The 25,766-nt window shown below is 40.4% G+C and overlaps 1 protein-coding gene across 1 annotated transcript in view; it reads right to left on the bottom strand.

Annotated features, from left to right (window-relative positions):
• The window catches only part of LOC139574422 (gamma-aminobutyric acid receptor subunit alpha-2-like), a 56,513-nt gene extending 44,898 nt beyond the window's left edge, over positions 1-11,615 (bottom strand). The window contains exons 1-3 of the mRNA XM_071398972.1: positions 11,274-11,615; positions 10,669-10,753; positions 9,549-9,664 (exon numbers count right to left, since the gene is read on the bottom strand). Of these exons, the coding sequence (XP_071255073.1) occupies positions 9,549-9,664; positions 10,669-10,739 (187 nt within the window). The 5' untranslated portion in view covers positions 10,740-10,753; positions 11,274-11,615. The remainder of the gene's footprint in view (positions 1-9,548; positions 9,665-10,668; positions 10,754-11,273) is intronic.
• Between the last annotated feature and the right edge of the window lie 14,151 nt (positions 11,616-25,766).

Raw genomic sequence — 25,766 nt, 5'->3', positions numbered from 1 at the left:
CGTCAGGTGTCCAGGGGGTGAGAGATGACTCTTGGGTCTAGCTAGCCACTAGCCCCATACATAGTTAATTACATGGAACGAGCCGGTGGTGGTCAACAATGAGACGTCTGATACATCAACCAATGTCCATGATGACGCCTGAGGGCCGGTGTTCCATCACACAACACCTCCCCATCAGAACGTGTTCTCCTTAAAGATCTTAGATTGGCACAGTGAAATTTTGGAGCTAAAATGTGAAAATATGAACCCTTTGTGGTACATTTTTATTTATAAACAAATGACACAAAGAAAAACATGGATGTCGCCACAACTATTCAGGTTACTAGTACTGTATCTCTGTTGACAGTAGCATGGTATCAGGTTACTAATATCTCTGACACTAGCATGGTATCAGGTTACTAGTACTGTATATCTGTTGACACTAGCATGGTGTCAGGTTACTAGTACTGTAACTCTGTTGACACTAGCATGGTGTCAGGTTACTAGTACTGTATCTCTGTTGACACTAGCATGGTGTCAGGTTACTAGTACTGTATCTCTGTTGACACTAGCATGGTATCAGGTTACTAGTACTGTATCTCTGTTGACACTAGCATGGTATCAGGTTACTAGTACTGTATCTCTGTTGACACTAGCATGGTATCAGGTTACTAGTACTGTATCTCTGTTGACACTAGCATGGTATCAGGTTACTAGTACTGTATATCTCTGACACTAGCATGGTATCAGGTTACTAGTACTGTATCTCTGTTGACACTAGCATGGTGTCAGGTTACTAGTACTGTATATCTGTTGACACTAGCATGGTGTCAGGTTACTAGTACTGTAACTCTGTTGACACTAGCATGGTGTCAGGTTACTAGTACTGTATATCTGTTGACACTAGCATGGTGTCAGGTTACTAGTACTGTATATCTGTTGACACTAGCATGGTATCAGGTTACTAGTACTGTATATCAAGATAAATGCAAGATAAAGGCGTCTGCCATTCAACTGTATTAGGGCAACATTTTGGAGGGACAGTGGAATCAAGCGGTCACATTTTGACTTAATGAGTGGGACCGTTTTTACAGAAATGTATGGAAACTTTTGCCTTCTTCAAGGCCAACAGGTCACTGCGCAATAGCGAGCAGTATTTTTCCCACAGTCTAGCTAGCTAGCTTTTGTTGTCGGCTAGTTTGCAGCGGCTGCAGCAGGTGTTATCAAAGAGGATGTTGTTGCTAATTTGTTAGCTTCTCACTTTTCAAGAATACATTTCAAAAATAAGTTATTTTTAAATTATCATTATCTGGTGAGTGGAACTGTGTTTTTTTTTTGCAGCGCGCTTGCTATTATTAGCCATCTCTTTTAAAATTACTTGTGTGAAACAATGCTGCATTTAAATTGGAACTGACAATATTTCAGCAACATGAAATCTTATTAATATCTGTATACATTTATACACCCCCAGGAAGAATATGAAACCAAAAAGAAAAATTCTGACAAGCGACCGCTTAGATTTACATTTACATTTAAGTCATTTAGCAGACGCTCTTATCCAGAGCGACTTACAAATTGGAAAGTTCATACATATTCATCCTGGTCCCCCCGTGGGGAATGAACCCACAACCCTGGCGTTGCAAGCGCCATGCTCTACCAACTGAGCCACACGGGACCACATAGATATGGTCATTTTTGCGTTTTCATAAATTCTTAGAATGTTTGGGAAATACGTACTGTATACTAAGGCATTTGTGAAAATTCTATAGCAATATAGAATGGGAAAGTTGGCGTGCGTTTGGACAATTAATAGACACTGGTGTAAATAAAACCGAATAAAAACATCTGTCTTGTCTAAGACAGGAGTCCACCAGACTGGTGCGCTATAGTCAGAGCAGCTCACAGATTACTAAACCTGTACATAGCCCATCTATAATTTAGCCCAAACAACTACCTCTTCCCCTACTGTATTTATTTATTTATTTTGCTCCTTTGCACCCCATTATTCTACTTTGCACATTCTTCCATTGCAAATCTACCATTCCAGTGTTTTACTTGCTATATTGTATTTACCTCGCCACCATGGCCGTTTTTTGCCTTTACCTCCCTTATCTCACCTCATTTGCTCACATTGTATATAGACTTATTTTTCTACTGTATTATTGACTGTATGTTTTGTTTATTCCATGTGTAACTCTGTGTTGTTGTATGTGTCGAATTGATATGCTTTATCTTGGCCAGGTTGCAGTTGCAAATGAGAACTTGTTCTCAACTAGCCTACCTGGTTAAATAAAGGTGAAATAAAAATAAAAATAAATAAAATAGTAAATCAGAGCTACAGTAGACCTTTATACAAACAAGCCATTTGCCACACTGGCCTGCCATCATTCACTTTGAACTAGACTTGCAGTCGCAACAGCACGAATTTAGATCATTATCATCAAAAGCCACAAAATACACCTGAATGGATTTCTGCAAATGTGTAAACACCACGGGAGTCTTCTTACATTTGGGAAATTTAGATTTTTATTGATCAAACAATTATGAAGAGGTAAGCTCTCTCTCCCTCAGGCACATCAACAAGATCAACAACTAACATTAATGCTACACAAAGCAAGATGAGCTAAAATCGAACGAAGGAACATTAGATAAACCCTCAAACTTTTTCAACTAGTTGGCCATCAACATTGCACTGATAGACGATGGGGAACTGTAGCCCCCTTGTCCTTCTGCAGCTTGCCTGCCAATGCATGCTTGTCCAAACCAAGCACCCAAGCTAACTGGCTAAAGTTGGCTAGCTTGCTGGCTAGCTACTTCCAGACCCAAAATGAGAAAACACCTCACTCTGACCATTCTACTTTGCGTAGCAGAGCTGGTTAGGCTGTTTATACATGTCATCTAGAGTGTTCTTGACTAACTATGACTTTTTTTGCAGGTTTTGCGAGTTCGTAAATTCATCAGTTGTTCTGCGCTCTGGCACACTCAGACGAGAGTGCTCTGAAATCAGAGTAACGTTAGATAGCCAAAGTAAATTTGCAAATAAAAGAGATACTGTATATGATATGAAAACAGTCATTCAAGTTTTTGTTAGCTAACCAAATGACACCTGCATCTCTAGCTGTGTATAGCCACCAAAAAACGATATGAGGGGAAAAAGTCAGTCACTCACCCACTACTCCAATGGCATGACATCCTCATAGCAGCTATCTAGCTCAAGTTAGGCTCTGTGTTTTTAGCTTGCTATATAAATAGATACGCTAACCTATTAGCCACGTTATGGCTGACTTGTGACCATCGCACTTGCTAGTTTGATTGTATTGCCATTCCCAGCCTTAGTTACATTCGTCCGTTTTTGCCCAAAATATTCAGTCATTGAATCTGAACAAGTGCATCCTGAATGGAGGCAGCAAACAATGTACCTGGCCACCTGTGATTTACAACCTGATAGCAATATTCTTTGGACTACCAAGAAATGTATTGGTGAATTATATTAATCATTCATTGAACTGCATTCATCTATTCAGCCAACAATGCCTTAGTGTACGTTATGGATCATTGAGAACCTAGAGCCTATTTTAAAACCACTTATAAACTTGGTTTTGTAGCATAAACTGGGAATTGTATATTTTTAAAGGATATTATGATTGTCTGTTTGTTTCATATCTGCAAAGTAGTTAAAACGCTGTCAGTTCCACTTTAAACTTGGTCACCGGTTACTTTGTGTGCTAAACGTGAAATGTTTTTTGCAATTAAGTAATAGTTGTAAATGTCAGTTGGGATATGCTTAATGGTTGTGTTTTTGTATTATTATGATTGGGACCTACTGGCTTATAATGTCCAAGTTTAAGGACTGCTTATCTTTAACATCATGCTGTGTGTGACTGCTGTCTTTCCATTGGTTCTATGCAGTGATGTAGTGGTGCCAGGAAAAGTGGTTAAACTCTAATTTTGCCCAAACGTTCCCAAAAGGCCCGCCAAGTGTTAAAAATCCTATATTTTCCTATGTTTTTTATGAGTTTTGCTATAGATTTGTCTGATTTTCACTCTCAAAATCAACTTTTTTTTATAGAAAAAAAATACAAAAATGTGATGGTCTAAATCCACAACAATGCTTAAACCACGTCAATCTAATTGGTTGGGCCTATCAGGGCCTGGCTCCCCAGTGGGTGGGCCTCTTATCCACCCAGGCACATCGATGTCTACGCCCCTGATGCAAACAGCAAATCATGACAATTGCGCATCATAAATAGCCTACTAACCAACACTTCAGACTAAACTTTTTCAATGCCTGGTTTGCATACCCATTGTTGCCTTAGTTAGCAGTTACTGGTAGATCTCATATATTGAAACGTCTTTCCAACCCTACCGGCTACCGACGTCATTCTGTGAGCTCCTCCATGCCAAAACCAGTTGAGAGCTGCACGCTCTTGCTGCCTGCTGATTATATTCCGTTGAAACTAAGCTGTGTGCATGTAAATATATTTCACGTGCTTTGCGATTGTATAGGCTACTTTGGCCATGATTTCTCGCACAACATACAGTGAGGGAAAAAAGTATTTGATCCCCTGCTGATTTTGTACGTTTGCCCACTGACAAAGAAATGATCAGTCTATAATTTTAATGGTAGGTTTATTTGAACAGTGAGAGACAGAATATCAACAAAAGAATCCAGAAAAACGCATGTCAAAAATGTTATGAAATGATTTGCATTTTAATGAGGGAAATAAGTATTTGACCCCTCTGCAAAACATGACTTAGTACTTGGTGGCAAAACCCTTGTTGGCAATCACAGAGGTCAGACGTTTCTTGTAGTTGGCCACCAGGTTTGCACACATCTCAGGAGGGATTTTGTCCCACTCCTCTTTGCAGATCTTCTTCAAGTCATTAAGGTTTTGAGGCTGACGTTTGGCAACTTGAACCTTCAGCTCCCTCCACAGATTTTCTATGGGATTATGGTCTGGATACTGGCTAGGCCACTCCAGGACCTTAATGTGCTTCTTCTTGAGCCACTCCTTTGTTGCCTTGGCCGTGTGTTTTGGGTCATTGTCATGCTGGAATACCCATCCACGACCCATTTCCAATACCCTGGCTGAGGGAAGGAGGTTTTCACCCAAGATTTGACGGTACATGGCCCCGTCCATCGTCCCTTTGATGCGGTGAAGTTGTCCTGTCCCTTTAGCAGAAAAACACCCCCAAAGCATAATGTTTCCACCTCCATGTTTGACGGTGGGGATGGTTTCTTGGGGTCATAGGCAGCATTCCTCCTCCTCCAAACACGGCAAGTTGGGTTGATGCCAAAGAACTCCATTTTGGTCTCATCTGACCATAACACGTTCACCCAGTTGTCCTCTGAATCATTCAGATGTTCATTGGCAAACTTCAGACGGGCATGTATATGTGCTTTCTTGAGCAGGGGGACCTTGCGGGCGCTGCAGGATTTCAGTCCTTCACGGCATAGTGTGTTACCAATTGTTTTCTTGATGACTATGGTCCCAGCTGCCTTGAGATCATTGACAAGATCCTCCTGTGTAGTTCTGGGCTGATTCCTCACCGTTCTCATGATCATTGCAACTTCACGAGGTGAGATCTTGCATGGAGCCCCAGGCTGAGGGAGATTGACAGGTCTTTTGTGTTTCTTCCATTTGCGAATAATCACAGAAACTGTTGTCACCTTCTCACCAAGCGCTTGGCGATGGTCTTGTAGCCCATTCCAGCCTTGTGTAGGTCTACAATCTTGTCCCTGACATCCTTGGAGAGCTCTTTGGTCTTGGCCATGGTGGAGAGTTTGGAATCTGATTGATTGATTGCTTCTGTGGACAGGTATCTTTTATACAGGTAAGAAACTGAGATTAGGAGCACTCCCTTTAAGAGTGTGCTCCTAATCTCCGTTCGTTACCTGTATGAAAGACACCTGGGAGCCAGAAATCTTTTTGATTGAGAAGGGGTCAAATACTTATTTCCCTCATTAAAATGCAAATCAATTTATAACATTTTTGACATGCATTTTTCTGGATATTTTTGTTGTTATTCTGTCTCTCACTGTTCAAATAAACCTACCATTAAAATTATAGACTGATAATATCTTTGTCAGTGGGCAAACGTACAAAATCTGCAGGGGATCAAATACTTTTTTCCCTCACTGTATATGATACAGTTGAAGTCGGAAGTTTACATACACCTTAGCCAAATACATTTAAACTCAGTTTTTCACAATTCCTGACATTTTATCCTAGTAAAAATTCCCTGTTTTAGGTCCGTTAGGATCACCACTTTATTTTAAGAATGTGAAATGTCAGAATAATAGTAGAGAGAATGATTTATTTCAGCTTTTATTTCTTTCATCACATTCCCAGTGGGTCAGAAGTTTACAAACACTCAATTAGTATTTGGCAGCATTGCCTTTAAATTGTTTAACTTGGGTCAAACGTTTCGGGTAGCCTTCCACAAGCTTCCCACAATAAATTGGGTGAATTTTGACTCATTCCTCCTGACAGAGCTGGTGTAACTGAGCCAGGTTTGTAGGCCTCCTTGCTCGCACACGCTTTTTCAGTTCTGCACACAAATTGAGGTCAGGGGTTTGTGATGGCCACTCCAATACCTTGACTTTGTTGTCCTTAAGCCATTTTGCCACAACTTTGGAAGTATGCTTGGGGTCATTGTCCATTTGGAAGACCCATTTGTGACCAAGCTTTAACTTCCTGACTGATGTCTTGAGATGTTGCTTCAATATATCCACAATTTTCCTCCCTCATGATGCCATCTATTTTGTGAAGTGCACCAGTCCCTCCTGCAGCAAAGCACCCCCACAACATGATGCTGTCACCTCCGTGCTTCACAGTTGGAATGGTGTTCTTCGGCTTGCAAGCATCCCCCTTTTTCCTCCAAACATAATGATGGTCATTATGGCCAAACAGTTATATTTTTGTTTCATCAGACCAGAGGACATTTCTCCAAAAAGTACGATCTTTGTCCCCATGTGCAGTTGCAAACCGTAGCCTGGCTTTTTTATGGCGGTTTTGGAGCAGTGGCTTCTTCCTTGCTGAGCGACTTTTCAGGTTATGTCGATATAGGACTCGTTTTACTGTGGATATAAATAGTTTTGTACCTGTTTCCTCCAGCATCTTCACAAGGACCTTTGCTGTTGTTCTGGGATTGATTTGCACATTTCGCACCAAAGTATGTTCAGGAGACAGAACGCGTCTCCTTCCTGAGCGGTATGACGGCTGCGTGTTCCCATGGTGTTTATACTTGCGTACTATTGTTTGTACAGATGAACTTGGTACCTTCAGGCATTTGGAAATTGCTCCCAAGAATGATCCAGACTTGTGGAGGTCCACAATTTTTTTTCTGAGGTCTTGGCTGATTTCTTTTGATTTTCCCATGATGTCAAGCAAAGAGTCACTGAGTTTGAAGGTAGTCCTTGAAATACATCCACAGGTACACCTCCAATTGACTCAAATCAGAAGCTTCTACAGCCATGACATAATTTTCTGGAATTTTCCAAGCTGTTTAAAGGCACAGTCAACTTAGTGTATGTAAACTTCTGACCCACTGGAATTGTGATACAGTGAATTATAAGTTAAATAATCTGTCTGTTAACAATTGTTGGAAAAATTACTTGTGTCATGCACAAAGTAGATGTCCTAACCGACTTGCCAAAACTATAGTTTGTTATCAAGAAATGTATGTAGTGGTTGAAAAATTAGTTTTAATGACTCCAACCTAAGTGTATGTAAACTTCTGACTTTAACTGTACATCGTATAGCTCCACTACACTACTTTGATACCCATCAATAGGTATTAAGAAGCGAGTATAAACAATGCCCACTGAAAAAAATGTGGGTATACGGTTTATGCCTGTGTATACCCTCCACTACACCACTGGCTCTTTGTGTTTGAGAAAAAGTGCACCCTCCTACACGCTGGTATTACGGTTGCTGTCCTTTCAGAATCACGAACCTGTCACACACTGAAGGCCTGTAGTTCGCCACTGCGCAAACATGGCTCTAATAGATATAAAGGCTGTTAAGATATACATTTTTCAATAAAGGACTGTATACATTTGGCCTGGTGAAGTGGTTTAATGCACTGACTAGATGGAAGCTGATAATTATGAGTTTTTTGCTCCGCTGGTCTCGGCTGGTCTCACGATGAAATTACAAGCCCTCACTGTTGACACTAGCATGGTATCATATTACTAGTACTCTATCTCTGTTGACAGTAGCATGGTATCAGGCTACTAGTATCTCAGTTGACACTAGCTTGATTATGATGTCTGATATTGGTGATACAGTAGCTGTGTGCTGGGTCGGGGTCCACTGTCAAAGTGCACAGGTCAACGTTTACTGAGGAGGAGGACCGAAAGCAACAAGGGTTAAGACATACTAGAGCAAAAAGGATGGGCAGGTGATTGCCCCCCTTCACATAGGAGAACAGAACTGACAAAACAATATGGAGCTGATATACTGTTAAATCAACGGCCATTCATTCTTCTATTTCCAGGCATAATCGTAACCACAGATTGATGGAGTGGACTGCACTGATCTGTCCTTTATAAAGCATGTCTGTGTCTAGTGTAGATCCCTAACTAGACCGTCATGCCACCACACAGAGCGGGTTTTCCCAGGTGGCCAATGGGCTAGCGCAGCAAATAGCCCATCTGAAAAGAAGCCAAACAACATCTTAATCGTGTGGATTGAAAGCAGCTGTAACAGGACAGGGCAGTTTCCTAATAAATTGTTAAGGGGACCCTTCTATGTATGATGGTGAAGGGCAGCTGAGTGTCGATGCTGTTTCCTCTGGGGAAACGTTGTTGAAAAGCCTCCTGCTGCCTAGACTACACTACTTTCAACAAACAGGCAGGAGGGTAATCAAATAGTAATCTTCCCTTTATAGAGCACTACTTATGACTAGGGCCTATAGGGCTCGGGTCAAAAGTAGGGCATTGTGTAGAGAAAAGGATACCATTTAGGACACAGATTTGTACTGAGGATTTGGGATAACAAGCCCACTGATGACCAATATGTTAATGTGCAGCACCATTAAATGTAATGAGAAAATATTAGCTTATTTTTATGACAATCACTTTGTTGTCATGGGGGAAACATTGTCTGAACTGCGTTTTGCTTCTCCACACAAATGTATGCTAGGCACACAGCCCACTACATGATTTATGATCACACTATTTCACACATTACAAGACAAGTAGATGCATAGCTGGCACTATTTCTTCTGCATGCTGACGGAAATACTGTGAGGAATACTGCCACTAAACCTGACTGGATAATGAATAAAATGAAGCCAACAAAGTTAAAGTCATCACAATCTGTGATGTGAATTTATGCCATGTCTTTCTAAAATGTTTGTTCACAAACTGGAACCGTATTCATAGTGTTTCAGAGTAGGAGTGCTGATCTAGGATCAGGTCTCCCCTGTCCATGTAATGTTATGAATTATGATCTAAAATGATAAACTTATCATAGATCAGCACTCCTACTCTGAGACCCTTTATGAATACAGGCCCTGAGCTTGTTTTGTCATAGTTAATGAAGCCAAGAGATATTCCTTACCCCCAAGGCCGGGTCGAAGACGATTATCATAGCCATCTAGAAGTCTGTCAAGGATCCGTGTGAAGAGAGTGATATTGTTCTTGAAGGCATCTGTTGTAGGATCAGTAATCACTGGCCTGGGAGACAGACAAGCCAGATTGATGAGGCCTTTGCATAGTTATTCCAGAGGGAATGAAAGAGGAGTTAAAGGTAAAAGAACACACACACACACACACACACACACACTCCCCCTTTCCCAAGCACCCTCCCAGATGACCCAGTTCTGTGCTGAACATTTGTGTGCCATCTGAACACAATTGAATATGCAAATGTCATCAGAGCTGTATATTCATGAATCCAATAATCGGAAGAGGCATACATTCATTAAATGTGCTCTCATTGCATGTGATTGATGTGGATAATTACTTGGTTAATCAATTGACTGACATATTGCATCCTTGATTGATTGTATACTAATATCAGTCTACAAGCTATATTCATGAGGGCTCTTGCTACAGTGACATAAGTGCAATGTGCCACAAATGCTGGAACCATGAGACTTCCTGGTCAATTTGAGAATTACACTACCTTACTAAAATAAGCTGTGTTACACTGTATAGGCTATACACTACAGATACTGTACTTTGGCCATACAGTACAAGGTCCCACTTTACAAAGTGTCCCAACAACAAACGTATGCATTCCTATAGTAGTTACATAGGTACAATTGAGATAACTGAGTGATCTCATGGAATGTCATTCCTTGAGCATTGAAATCAAGTGCTATTTACATATTAGTGACTCACGCTCAATGGCATCTTAAGTGAGCGCTGCTTTTTCAGACTGAGAGTAGTGACTGTACTCTATCGCCACCCACAGGAACATAATCAGAAAATCACCCACTTCATTAATCTCACAAAGCCCCCCACGTCGACAAAGCCTGATTGATGTTCACCATGCTAAATATATAGGCTATTCATAGGTTAGGCTACTAAAACATAGTATCCCTACATTCGGTTATTGTAGTGTACAAAACTAAAATAATTCAATTCCAAAACCCAGATATAGTTGTATACTTTCAGTCTTCCTGTGTAATGTGGCAAAACATAATTGATCAAAAAAAGATTATTCAAGGACTTACCTCGTTTGCAAGAGGAGCGTCAGTGTGAGGCAGATGAGTAGACATTGAAAAATGTAGTCTCTATTCCTCATAGCTGCATGTACACCTACACACCCGGGAAGACAATACATAATGGTGCCATAATGGATCAGCTGTTGATTTTGCGTATCTTGTTCTAGGTGTAGGCCTATTTCTATGGGAATATATTCAAATTAACACACAATAAACACAGAGAATAAATACCTAGATACAGTATTACTGGAAATAACTCATTTGAATGAGCGTATAAAAAACATACATCACATTTAACATTTACACCATGTTAACTAGGGAGACTGCAATTAGAATTAATTGACACATAGGCCTAACATGCCTCTGTTGAATAATCATTCCCACTGTCTAACACTAAACATTTAGCGTTGTTCAAAAGAGCGTCTCCTTCTCAACCACCGTTCTAAAATCCCTTGCTCGTGTGCAGAAATGTTTAAGGGGTATCCCCACTGAGATAAACTCTACATGATATCTAGGCTAGGCTACTTACGCTGTATGAGATCAGCGGAGACACAGACAGGAACTCTCATATCTTTCTCATCACAAAACGACTTTTCATCAGCGAGGAGACTCACCTGGAATGCAGGACGTAGCCTAATTGCAAGCAATTATTCGTACAGAAATTGAGCCAGATGTTAAAGTTGAACCCAATGGAACCACTACGATGTGCCGACTCTCAAGATGGAATGAGCAAGCCGCGCGAAAATAACGAGTGATACTTATCATAAATTCAATAGATCACAGTTATGGCAAATTATGCACTGTCTTAATAATTTAATAGCGGATAAATGCATAGTCCTTGATGTCACTGGGTCTTGTTCAGCATGTCATATTTTCCAATTCTGCTTCCAATTCCGTTTACCTCGTGACAGGGGAAAGGCACACACGCTCATGCGATTCTCTCGCTCCTCTCTCTCACACACACACACACACGCACGCACACACGCACGCACACACACACACGCACGCACACACACGCACAACTATAAAGGCGGATGCTAAAGATTGATTATAAACTAAGGTTTTAAACAGATGTAACAATTTTCCAATTAATTAAAAACATTTAATTAGTACACATTAAGGTTGACCAATATTTGCTTATACATTTAAAATAAACATTTCTGTAATATTCTTGTTTAACCCAGTAACTACACAACAGTAATAGCATAATACATATGTAATTACACAAGGGTGTTGTGTATACTGCGTGGCATTTTATTACATATTTATTGTTTTGAACAAAATAAATCTGCTAAATTAAACACTATGAGATGAGCTGTAACCGCCCCTGAGAGAAAAGGGCTTAGGAGGAGAAAGACCTTGTTTCTGCAACAACAACAAAAATATATGGCAATCTCAAGGAGGTGGAATTTTGATCCTACTCTAATTGAATTTTCCACATACCAGATCCATATTTCAGAGTAAAAAGGAATGTTGATACATCAAAGAAGAAGAAGGGGGGAAATCAATGTGCTTGGGAACCACTTCCATCTGAACTACACATATTTGCACATTTAAATTATTTATTTATTTCTTGAAATGCATGAATTGCCTCATTCAGTCTATATGATCTATAATACTATTGGATACATTGATTATGTCTCCAGTTTCTTATTTAAAACTACATTCAAATTGAGATCAATAGCCATGGTGGCACAGTGATATGTCGGTGGCTAGTGAGTGGGTGCATGAAATCATTTGAATGGCGAGGAAGGAATGTGAATGAAGAACAACAAACATGGTTACCTTGACAAGTTTACAGACAGATTCAACTAGTCATAACTCCTTAGCTGAGAGACATCCCCAAAAAAGACTTATTGTTTCAACAGGGAAAGACATGGTTGCTGTAAAGGGTAAGGAATAAACACACCACCTCTCAATCAATGAATCAATACACTCATAGAAGAAAATATGCTATCTAGAACTAAAAAGGGTTCTTCGGCTGTCCCAGTAGGGGAACCCTTTGAAAAAAACATATTGAGTCCCATGAAGAACCCTTTCCACAGAGGGTTCTACCTTGAACCAAAAAGGGTTCTGCCTGAAACCAAAAAAGGTTCTCCCAGAACACTTTTGGAACCTTTTTTTCCTAAGATTGCACTTAGCCAAATCTCACAATTCAATATAGGCTTTGGGGGCAAAATAACTTCCGTATGATTACATAGTGACATCCCTGTCACTACATTTAATGTCAACAAGCACATTGCAATGAGATAATCTATGTTCAAATGTGTCCATCCATACTGCTATCTAGATGGCACCACACAACACACACTCTCTCCCTTCCTTACCATCTGTCCTTTCTCCCCTCCCATCTGCTGAATAGTTTGCCACGCTTTCTCCTTGATGCTGCTACTTTCACCATTCTCTCTGTCATCTCCTTGTTCTCCAGAGATTTGCTTCCGGGTTCCAAGATTAGGTTATATTACAGCACATGTTCATTTGTGTAGTACTAGTACTGTGTAAAACTATGATATTACAATAACTGAATTATAACCTTTAACCTTAGAAATCCATACCCCTCTTTCATCACAAAACCATTTCCCCAGAGACATTACTGCAGCTCATCACCCTGTTGTCATTCCAGACCAGGAGGCTGCTTTCATTGATCCCATTACTGGACAAACTTGGGAGTCTGTGACAGGTAATCAATGGCATTTTCAGGCTCATTGCCATGTCCTTTTTGAGGGTCCCAGTCCCACCGTCCAGTCAAGCCTGGAATGAACTGTGTACACGACCTCCATGGATGAAAGGGAGACCAGTCTGATAGAAAGAATACAGTCTGAGGTCAAGCAAATCTTAAAATCCACTGGAATTTGCTGCACAAAGATATTTTATCTCAATTGCTGTGCCCCTGGCAAAGAACACTTTATGTTGCCAGAAAAAAGTGATGCATCACATTAAGCTCACTGGACTGATGGGTTGATCTCTGGGAAAGATGACTGAGTGACACGACAAGATGATTCATGAAGTTAAAGGAATCTGGATAGGAATTGAAAGTGTGATTGACACGGTTTGGGAATACCTGCCAAAATGTCCCCTCCCTGTCCTGAATGATTTTTCACAGTGCAGCAATGGCAGTGGTACTCATTGTATATACAGTAGCTTCATTCTTTTGTGTTTTATTTCTCATTAAAAAAAAATATATACAGTATATATACATTTTTTTTTTCTATACTTTTTCCCATACCCTACCATCCCTACCCTAATTGGATTAAACTAACGGACAACAATACTTCTTCTGCTACTTACAGCAAATGTTCCCTTTCATTTATCTCTGCATCATTAAGGAAGTGCTTGTAAGTAGGCATTTCACTGTAAGGTCTACACCTCTTGTATACGGCCCATGTAACAAATTCAATTTGATTTTATTTGAACAATACTCAGAGTCAATATTCACGTCATAAGAAGGAATTCCCCTCGACCACGCCCACAGGAGTTCGAGGTGGGGGAAGATGCATTCGAGGGTTCGAATTCAAACTAGGAAGCGAAATAGAATCCATCGTTCTATATTGGGGGAAGAGGTTTTAGCAACAGCTGTGCTGGACTGTGGTCGACATGGATGATAGTTCTAATGGTATCGGTGGGATGATGAAAGTCATGGACCTGGATGGTCTGGTGAGAAGGAAAATAAATGACCCTGCTATAAGCGCTGCTGACAGCAGTGGCACTTCTAGTGTTGAGAACATGAAGAGGGTGAAGGTAGTGAAAAACAAAAGTAACGATGTGTCAGAGTGGAAAGTTGCAATTGTATTTGATGTGACCACGGGGTCTCATCTACACCTTATTCAATTAACCAATGCCGTTAAGAAAGAGATAGGTGAAATCACATTAGCCCGGTCCATTGGTAATTGTAGACTGTTAATATTCTGTGCTGACCATGTTCAGCAAGGGAAGATTTTGATGGGAAGAAAATGGGAAGAAAAATGGGAAGAAAATCACATGTCATGTTCCTGGAGCGTTGGCTAAGCTGAGGTTCATTTCTGGCATTCCACTATCTATGTCCATAGATTATATAAAATAAAATGTAGGGGAGGGCATAGTGGTTGAAGCCATTAGGCTGTACAGTAAAAAAGAGTGGCAGAGAAGTGAAAGCCTGTCAGTACTATTAATGTTTGAGAAGGTTTTACCTAAGAAAGTACAGATGGGCTTCCTTGCTTTCAATGTTAGAGAGCTTGTCCCACCTTCATTAAATGCCACAGAATGGGACATGTAGCGGTTCTGTGCAAAGGAAGGAAAAGATGTGTCAAGTGTGGAGGGGAACATGATTATGGTGAATGTGGTTAACTGTCAAGGTTAACTGTTGTGGGCCTCCTGAGTGGCGCAGCAGTGTAAGGCACTGCATCGCAGTGTTTGAGGCATCACTACAGACACAGGTTCGATCCCAGGCAGTGTCACAGCCGGCCGTGACTGGGAGACCCATGAGGCGGCGCACAATTGTCCCAGCGTCGTCCGGGTAAGGGGAGGGTTTGGCCTGCCGGGATTTCCTCGTCCCATCACACTCTAGCGACTCCTTGTGGTGGGCCGGGTGCCTGCAAGGTGACTTCGGTCGCCAACTGGACGGTGTTTCCTACGACACATTGGTGCGGCTGGCTTCGGGATTAAGTGAACAGTGTGTCAAGAAGCAGTGCGGCTTGGCAGGGTTGTGTTTCGGAGGACGCATGGCTCTCGACCTTCGCATCTCCCGAGTCCGTAGGGGAGTTGCAGCGATGGGACAAGATTGTAACTACCAATTGGATATCGCAAAATTTGGGAGAAAAAGGGGTAAAAGTACCCCCAAAAAGTTAACTGCTGTAATTATGGGGGGGACACAGCAACATTTGGTGGATGCCAGGTGCAGAAAGAGGCTAGAGAGGTCCAAAGATATAAAATCACTCATAATGTCTCTTATGCAGAGGCTGCAAGGCAGATTGATGGAACTATTAGGCAGAATGATGAAAATAATGGGGTTACTCATGGAATAAGTGATAGATCAAATATTCCATCTGAATATTAATATGTGATGCTGGAAATCTACAGTGCAGGTAGTAATATTAAGTTACAACATTTTTACAACCCTTGTCGTAAAGTCTCTGTTGCGATGTTTGATGAAATTTCAGAAGAATTGGACTCTAGAGATATGGTGCGGAGACTTAAATACACTTAGGTTGGAGTCCTTAAAACTTGTTTTTCAACCACTCCACAAATTTCTTGTTAACAAACTATAGTTTTGGCAAGTCGGTTAGGACATCTAATTTATGCATGACACAAGTCATTTTTCCAACAATTGTTTACAGACAGATTATTTAACTTATAATTCACTGTATCACAATTCCAGTGTGTCAGAAGTTTACATACACTAAGTTGACTGTGCCTTTGAACAGCTTGGAAAATTCCAGAAAATTATGTCATGGTTGTAGAAGCTTCTGATAGGCTAATTGACATCATTTGAATCCATTGGAGGTGTACCTGTGGATGTATTTCAAGGCCTACCTTCAAACTCAGTGCCTCTTTGCTTGACATCATGGGAAAATCAAAAGAAATCAGCCAAGACGTCAGAAAACCTTGGGAGAAATTTCCAAACGCCTGAAGGTACCACATTCATCTGTAGAAACAATAGTACGCAAGCATAAACACCATGCGACCACGTAGCCGTCATACTGCTCAGGTTTGTAACTGCAGATGGGGACAAAGAGTGTACTTTTTGGAGAAATGTCCTCTGGTCTGATGAAACAAAAATAGAACTGTTTGGCCATAATGACCATCGTTATTTTTGGAGGAAAAAGGGGAGGCTTGCAAGCCGAACCGTGATGCACGGGGGTGGCAGCATCATGTTGTGGGGGTGCTTTGCTGCAGGAGGGACTGGTGCACTTCACAAAATAGATGGAATCATGAGGAAGGAAAATTATGTGGATATATCAAGACAACAGTCAGGAAGTTTAAGCTTGGTCACAAATGAGTCTTCCAAATGACCACAAGCATACTTCCAAAGCTGTGGCAAAATGGCTTAGGGACAACAAAGTCAAGGTATTGGAGTGGCCATCACAAAGCCCTGACCTCAATCCTATAGAAAATGTGTGGGCAGAACTGAAAAAGTGTGTGTGAGTAAGGAGGCCTACAAACCTGACTCAGTTACACTAGCTCTATCAGGAGGAATGGGCCAAAATTCACTCAACTTATTGTGGGAAGCTTGTGGAAGACTGACCCAAGTTAAACTATTTAAAGGCAATGCTACCAAATACTAATTGAATGTATGTAAACTTCTGACCCACTGGGAATGTGATGAAAGAAATAAAAGCTGAAATAAATCATTCTCTCTACTATTATTCTGACATTTCACATTCTTAAAATAAAGTGAAGATCCTAACTGACCTAAGACAGGGAATCTTTACTAGGATTAAATGTCAGGAATTGTAAAAAAATTCGTTGATATGAGTTGATATGTATTTAGCTAAGGTGTATGTAAACATTCGACTTCAACTGTATGTGTGAATGGAATATAATGAATGATTCTACTGTTGGAAGTGATCATTTCCCAATTTGGTATACCATGAACTATGATAATACTATTCCAGATAGAGTACCATTCATGAAGATGGGGCTTTCATGAAGCAGACTGGGAAAAGTTTGGTGATCATTGCGTAAAGTCTGTTGGACAGTTGTCTTTAGAGAGGCTGGTTGATGTATGTGCGGTCTCTGCGACCTCTCTGATTTTGAGTGCTGCGAATTTATATGTACCATTGAGTGAAGTGGGTGAGAAAGGGAAGGTGGTTCCTTGGTGGACTGAAGAGTGCACTGTGGCTATTGGAGAAAGAAATAGGGCTTACAGAGTGTTGCGTAGGAATATGACTCCTGAGAATCTACTTGATTTCCAATGGAAGACTGAACTGTCAGTCATTCAGTCTGTCAAGAGAAATGCATGGAGACTGTTCTGCTCTATAATAGGCAGGGGTACTGAGCTGGGGGATGTATGGTCTATGTTGAAAAAGATGACTGGAAGAAACAAGTCAACTCGAATTCCAGTTTTGGTTATGGGTCAAAAAATGTCTAACTGATGAAGGAAAAGCTGACTTGTTGGGGAAGACGCTTGCTAGGGTACATAGTGGGGTTACTTTGGATGAAGTATATAAGCAACGCAGGTGTGAGATTTTAAATGATAATTTTAATGTGTATAAGAAAAGGAATACAGTTGACTCTTCTTTGGATGCTGTTTATAGCATAGATGAGATGTGTTAATAGGCTGTGGATATACAGCCCCAGGTTGTGCCATGTAATGGTTAAGCATCTACCTGTAGAGGTCATACATGTTCTCCTGGGATTATTTAACAAGATTTGGAGTGAGAGGGTTCTACTTTCTGGTTGGAAACATGCAGTAATTTTACCTTTTGTAAAGCCTGGTAAGGAGCCTTCATGTGCTGATAGTTTTAGACCAAAAGCACTGCCCTCTAACTTGTGTAAACTGATGGAAAAGATGATTGTCATATTTCATGGAACAAAGACATTTATTGAGTAATTTTCAAAGTGGATTCTGTAAAGGTAGATATACTTTGTATGCATTGGTAAAGGTGAGCAATGAAGTAAAAAAAACTCTGGTCTTGAAAGAAGTAATAGCTACTGTCTTTTTTGACATTGAAAAGACTTATGACACTATGTGGAGAGAAGGCCTACTAATTAAGATGGAATGACTTGGTATTGGTGGGAGATTATATAACTGGGTTTTGGCCTTCTTATTTAATCACTCTTTTAGAGTTAAAATAGGATCCATTTTATCTGACGGCTATGGAGTTGACAATGGTATTCCTCAAGGTAGCGCTATCAGTCCAATTTTGTACAACATTATGATTAATGATGTGTTTTCGAATGTAGGCAGGGGTATTGGGTCATCCCTATATGCTGATGATGGAGCTATTTGGAAAAACGAAAAGGAAAGTCTCTTGTGATCAAATCTATTCAAGAAGCTATAATGGATGTTGAAAGATGTTCGATTGACTGGGGTTTTAAATTGTCAGTAGAAGAAGAGGAAAGTTGCTGATAATATACAGTTGTTTCTGTATGGACAGCCAATTTCTAAGTACACATTTTTGGGTCTATGGTTCAATGAGTGATATACATGGAAATATCATGTCATAAATGTTGAAACAAAGTGAAAGAAGGTAGTTAATCTTATGCACGCGGTCTCTAGTTATGAATGGGGTGCTGACAGACAATCGTTGATTGATATTTATAGAGCTCTGATCAGGACTACAATTGATTATGGGTGTATAGTTTATGGAACAGCAGCGAAGAGTTGGCTTCAGAGGCTGGACAGAATCCAGTATATAGCTTTAAGGATATGTATTGGTGCATTTCAATCAACATATGTACAGTGGGGAGAACAAGTATTTGATACACTGACAATTTTGCAGGTTTTCCTACTTACAAAGCATGTAGAGGTCTGTAATTTTTATCATAGGTACACTTCAACTGTGAGAGAAGGAATCTAAAACAAAAATCCAGAAAATCACATTGTATGATTTTTAAGTAATTAATTTGCATTTTATTGCATGACATAAGTATTTGATACATCAGAAAAGCAGAACTGAATATTTGGTACAGAAACCTTAGTTTGCAATTACAGAGATCATAGGTTTCCTGTAGTTCTTGACCAGGTTTGCACACACTGCAGCAGGGATTTTGGCCCACTCCTCCATACAGACCTTCTCCAGATCCTTCAGGTTTCGGGGCTGTCGCTGGGCAATACGGACTTTCGGCTCCCTCCAAAGATTTTCTATTGGGTTCAGGTCTGGAGACTGGCTAGGCCACTCCAGGACCTTGAGATGCTTCTTACGGAGCCACTCCTTAGTTGCCCTGGCTGTGTGTTTCGGGTCGTTGTCATGCTGGAAGACCCAGCCACGACCCATCTTCAATGCTCTTACTGAGGGAAGGAGGTTGTTGGTCAAGATCTCACGATACATGGCCCCATCCATCCTCCCCTCAATACGGTGCAGTCGTCCTGTCCCCTTTGCAGAAAAGCATCCCCAAAGAATGATGTTTCCACCTCCATGCTTCACGGTTGGGATGGTGTTCTTGGGGTTGTACTCATCCTTCTATTCCTCCAAACACGGCGAGTGGAGTTTAGAGCAAAAAGCTCTATTTTTGTCTCATCAGACCACATGACCTTCTCCCATTCCTCCTCTGGATCATCCAGATGGTCATTGGCAAACTTCAGACGGGCCTGGACATGCGCTGGCTTGAGCAGGGGGACCTTGCGTGCGCTGCAGGATTTTAATCCATGACGGCGTAGTGTGTTACTAATGGTTTTCTTTGAGACTGTGGTCCCAGCTCTCTTCAGGTCATTGACCAGGTCCTGCCGTGTAGTTCTGGGCTGATCCCTCACATTCCTCATGATCATTGATGCCCCACGAGGTGAGATCTTGCATGGAGCCCCAGACCGAGGGTGATTGACCGTCATCTTGAACTTCTTCCATTTTCTAATAATTGTGCCAACAGTTGTTGCCTTCTCACCAAGCTGCTTGGCTATTGTCCTGTAGCCCATCCCAGCCTTGTACAGGTCTACAATTTATCCCTGATGTCCTTACACAGCTCTCTGGTCTTGGCCATTGTGGAGAGGTTGGAGTCTGTTTGATTGAGTGTGTGGACAGGTGTCTTTTATACAGGTAACGAGTTCAAACAGGTGCAGTTAATACAGGTAATGAGTGGAGAACAGGAGGGCTTCTTAAAGAAAAACTAACAGGTCTGTGAGAGCCGGAATTCTTAGTGGTTGGTAGGTGATCAAATACTTATGTCATGCAATAAAATGCAAATTAATTACTTAAAAATCATACAATGTGATTTTCTGGATTTTTGTTTTAGATTCCGTCTCTCACAGTTGAAGTGTACCTATGATAAAAATGACAGACCTCTACATGCTTTGTAAGTAGGAAAACCTGCAAAATCGGCAGTGTATCAAATACTTGTTCTCCCCACTGTATATGCCTTACTAGTGGAGGCAGGTGAGATGCTTTTGAATATACGGCTTAAAAACATTTAATTCGCTTATTGGGTTAGGTTGAAAGGCTGTGAGATTGAGCATCCCACTGCTACTGTTCTAGATGACTGTTGGGAATATACTAGTAGACAAGGTGGGGGTTTTTGTTGGACAGTTGTAAAGCTTGCTGATGAGAGTGGTTTGGGGGAGTTGGAGGTTGGCCCTTCTGTGGTGATAGGGGATGTTCCTCCATGGTTGCTCCCAGATCCTTTTGTTGATCAAACCTTGGTTGAGAAAAGGAAAGATTGGTTAGAAGTCAGTGATATAGAAAAAATGGTGGACAATTACATCAGTAGAAGTTTTAATGCTTTTTTTACCGCTTTTCACAGATGGATCCAAGGATGTGCATATACGTAGATGACTAAGATGAACTGTCAGTATTCTCAGTTGAAATGTTGGCGATAGTAATTGCCCTCAAGTGGGTGGAGGACGTACAACCTGTTAGAATTATAGTATGCTCAGATTCTCTGTCTCTATTGAATAGTTTATCATCTGGTAAATCTAATAGGAGTGACCTACTATTGGAGGTTATTATGTATTATGTTATTATGTATTATGTATAATTGAGAAACTGTTTGGTCCCAGCCAGTGGTACTTAAGTAGTACTTTAATGTAGTTTTACTTAAGTAGTTTTTTTGGGTATCTGTACTTTACTATTTATATTTTTGCCAACTTTTACTTCACTACATTCCTAAAGAAAATACTGTACTTTTTTACTCCATACATTTTCCATGACACCCAAAAGTACTTGTTACATTTTGACAGGAAAATGGTCCAATTCACACACTTATCTAGAAAACATCCCTGGACATCCCTACTGCCTCTGATCTGTAAAAGTTATTAAACACAAATGCTTTGTTTGTAAATTATGGCTGAGTGTTGGAGTGTGCTCCTGGCTATCCGCCAATAAAAATAATATTGTGCCATCTAGTTTGTATGATTTATAATTTTTGTACATTTTAGCAAATCCATTTACTTTGATACTTAAGTATATTTAAAACCAAACACTTTTAGACTTTTACTCAAGTAGTATTTTACTGGGTGACATTCACTTTTACCCGAGTCATTTTCTATTAAGGTATCTTCACTTTTACTAAAGTATGACAATTGAGTACTATTTCCACCACTGGTCCCAGCACATACGGGTGTGGAAGGGAATGAAATTGTAGACCAGTTAGCCAAAAGAGCTTTGAAATTAGATATGATTGTTATTAATGTTCCACTGGGTAGAGGTGAGGCCAAATGTAAGATCAAAGCCATTTTGATAGACGTGTGGAAGAAAAGATGGGACTCTGAGCCCTCCAAAGAAAGGTTGTTGAATCAAGATTCAAACTCGTCATTACATCTGGTTGGCAAGCATGTGAATGGTTTGTGTCTGGAGTGTATGGTGATGAAACGGTGGAGGATGTGTTGTTATATTGTTGTAAGTATTTTAAAAGGGAGGGAAAGATTAGGGGGGGGGGTCAATGAGATTGGATGGGGTTTGGGAGGTTTGGAAGGGATTTTGGGGATGGGGAGGATTTATTAGAAGTTAGTAGCGCTATTTTTTATTTTCTCAGAAGTACTGAGTTAGGTAGGAGGATTTAGAAATGTCGTAAACCGTGATTGACCACACACTCCAGCACAGTAGGTGGCGGCATGCAGCTTTAACGTTTGTTTGCGGACCGCCATTATGTCATAGAAGAAGAAGAAGACCACGCCCACAAATTAGGGAAACAACATTCTTTCCCATTGACCCCCATTGTAAAAGAGACAACTTCATAATCTTTTTCTTAGTTATACAGAAATAAGAAAGCATGCCAAAAAGCTGCTGTATTGTTCAGTCTACATGTAACTAGGTCAAACATTCCAACCTAAGGTTCACAATGCTCCCATGTAGGGAAATGGAGCCTGCGAGAAGAGCCCTGTGGCTTTTGGCTATACGATGTGGGAGTGGCAATTGTTGGGACTCAGTGTCCAAGAAGGCTACACGTAGCTATGTGTGTGGAAAACATTTCATCACAGGAAAGACTTAACTTGTTTAGTATAGTCTGTTTGTAACTCAACTAAGTACTTGTAGCTGTATAGTTTGTTTGTTTGTGTTGTTGGTCTTGCCTAGCTTAATGTTCCGGTTGGTAGCTTGCTAGCACTCATTCTCTCAGGTGGCTTCTAGCGCCGCCATGAAAAGGGGCATGCGGGTAGCCATACAATATTAAGTTTTTCCAAGTAATGAGAACGCTTGGGAGCAGGCAATGTTGAAAAGTCATCTTTAGACATGTTGTACTTTTCTTAAATTTAGTTTTTAATTAACCACAACAAGCAGACAACAAAAAAAAAGTATTTGAAAAAGGTCACATTTTTGCTGTGATCCAATGGGGTAACCTGAGGGTGCCATGACATTCTCTAATAAAGACTGTGGGACTATCGATGATGACGGTGATGACAGCGTCCTCTGCTGGAGACACATATTACTGTAACTCAACAGATCACTTCCCATGTTTGTTTTGTATTTTTATATAAAATGATCTTTACTCTTAATATTTATTTTCTAAATTGTTTCACATAATATAGGTATATCATATGTGAGGGGAAGATTGCAATGTTACCAGCCAAGATATGGTGCATTCAAAATAGACCAGCCACTCATCATGCCCTCTCCTGGATTCTGGAGGGTCTCATTGTCATCATGGTATGTCTCATAAGAATCCTCTGTCCTCAATTTGTACATATTCTCCTTACATAATGATTTTGGGCATTCATGCATTTACATTATTATAAAATGGCAAGATAAGATGCTACAGTAATTGTGTATCTAAACTATACATACTGGAAATATGAGGAAAATGTATAACAAGGGCAATTAACATCAATCATTGATTTATGAGAACATATAAATGATACACTTAAATCAGCCGTACATTATCATCGTTTTGGTCAGCTGATCCCACACATGTTGCTGGAACTGCCAGAATTGTCTCACGCCTGTTGCCTCAGCAACAAGCCTTGCAGAATACAGATGAAGAGGCTGTCGAGGGTCTGTGACACTGATAAAGACCACACTGCTCCATGGAGGAAAAGACAAACCGTGTTACATCTTTACAGGTAGCAAGGATTGTGTGGTGTGTGTGTGTGTTTATGTATGAGTGAGAGGGAGAGCGAGGGTGTGAGAGAACAACAATGAGAGAGATAGAGAGGTTACAAGGCTAATGGGTTCAATGAAGTATGTATAATTGCTCAATTTGTTACAAAATTGGCTTATTAATTCAATGTACTTTGTAGCTAGCTATATTATTACCATAATGTTACAGGATGTTCCCTGGTGTAATACATTCATTTCTCACCATTTATTGTCTCCTTTTCCGACTACATTAGTCTTCAAATATGTCAAATGAAGAAGACTTATTATCCCTGTCCCTGTCTATCACTGAAGGATTTGCTTTAGGAGGTCACAAAGGCACATTTGGAAAAACATTCTACCTTTCATAAAGGGTTCTATGGCTTGTCCCTGTAGAACCCTTTCCAGGTAGAACCTGTTCACCCAACAGAAAACCCTTTTAGAACCTGTACTTTCATAGAGAAACCTTCTCTGATGAGAAAGGTGGTATGTAGGACTTGTCCCTGTAAAAAAAAAAAGTGACAAAAAGGTTAAATACAATGATGACATTTGACATACAGGTAAGGGATACAAAGTATATTTACATTTACATTTAAGTCATTTAGCAGACGCTCTTATCCAGAGCGACTTACAAGTTGGAAGCAGGTGCTTCCACACAGGTGTGGTTCCTGACTTACTTAAGCAATTAAAATACCATGATGCTTAGGATCATGTATAAAATCCTGGGCAGGCCATTATTTTGGCTACCATGGCTATGCCCCCATAGGATGACAATGCCCCCATTCACAGGGCACTGAATAGTTTGTTGAGCAATAAAACGATGTAAGCCATATGCCATGCCCTATATTGGTCACCAGATCTCAACCCAATTGAACAAATCCTGGAGCGATGCCTGAGACAGCGTTTTCCACCAATATCAACAAAACCCCAAATTATGTAATTTCTCGTGGAAGAATGGTGTGGCATCCCTCCAATACAGTTCCAGATACTTGTAGAATCTACTGTATGTCAAGGCGTATTGAAGCTGTTCTGGCTCGTGGTGGCCCAACTCCCTATTAAGATGCATTATGTTGGGGGGTTTCCTTTATTTTGTCAGTTACCGTACCTTATTATTGTGTTGTTCATGAATCTGTTAAACATTTTGCAATATTTAATAAATGCATATGATTACTGTGCCCTGACCGAGATGGTAACATGAACTCAGTCGTGCTTCACAAATGCATAGCTTTTCCTCAGTTGCAGGTGTTGCTTATTGCACTCCAATTAAGTATGCACTCTAGGAGGAATAAATACATTCATTAATTAAAACGGGTTACACACCTACATGGATAGGTCTCGCTGAAATAATGATGTTTAAATGATGAAACATGTTTTGCACATAATTAGAAATAATGGAGGTGTAGCTTTTGTGTTGTTTGCTCAAGTGTAATGGCAACCCCAAATGCTTCCCCTGATATGAAGCAATAGAAACAACTGAATTATGAGGTACAAAATAAAGAAAATGGATTACTTACAGATGCAACTAGGGAACAGGCTTGGCACATGCCTGAAAGTGACACTCCCAAACTTTCATATTTCACTCCACTTGGATTTGCAGGTGAAATCATAAATGAAACGATAAAATCCATACAGAAACATTTTCTGTATTATTTTTCTCTCTTCTCTCCTCCAGTTTTATGTAATTCCACAGATGAATCGTACACATGTATGTGAATTAACCTCTACGGGATCGGTGTTTCAAATGGTATCAATAATATGCATATCCTTGCTTCAGGTCCTGAGCTACAGGCAGTTCAATCGAATGAACATAAAAAAATCCCCATCAAAATTGGACTTTTCGAGGTTTGAGAATAACCTAAATATATGAACAACAGAACAACAAGGGAAAGTGTATGGATGTGTGTGAACTTGCTAGGTGTCAAAGAACCGCAGGTGCCCTAGCACTCTCTTGTTCTTGAATCAATCTAGGAA

The sequence above is a fragment of the Salvelinus alpinus genome, chromosome 4 (genome assembly GCF_045679555.1).
Source record: "Salvelinus alpinus chromosome 4, SLU_Salpinus.1, whole genome shotgun sequence".
Lineage (NCBI taxonomy): Eukaryota > Metazoa > Chordata > Actinopteri > Salmoniformes > Salmonidae > Salvelinus > Salvelinus alpinus.
This window is presented reverse-complemented; position numbering and strand designations above follow the sequence as displayed.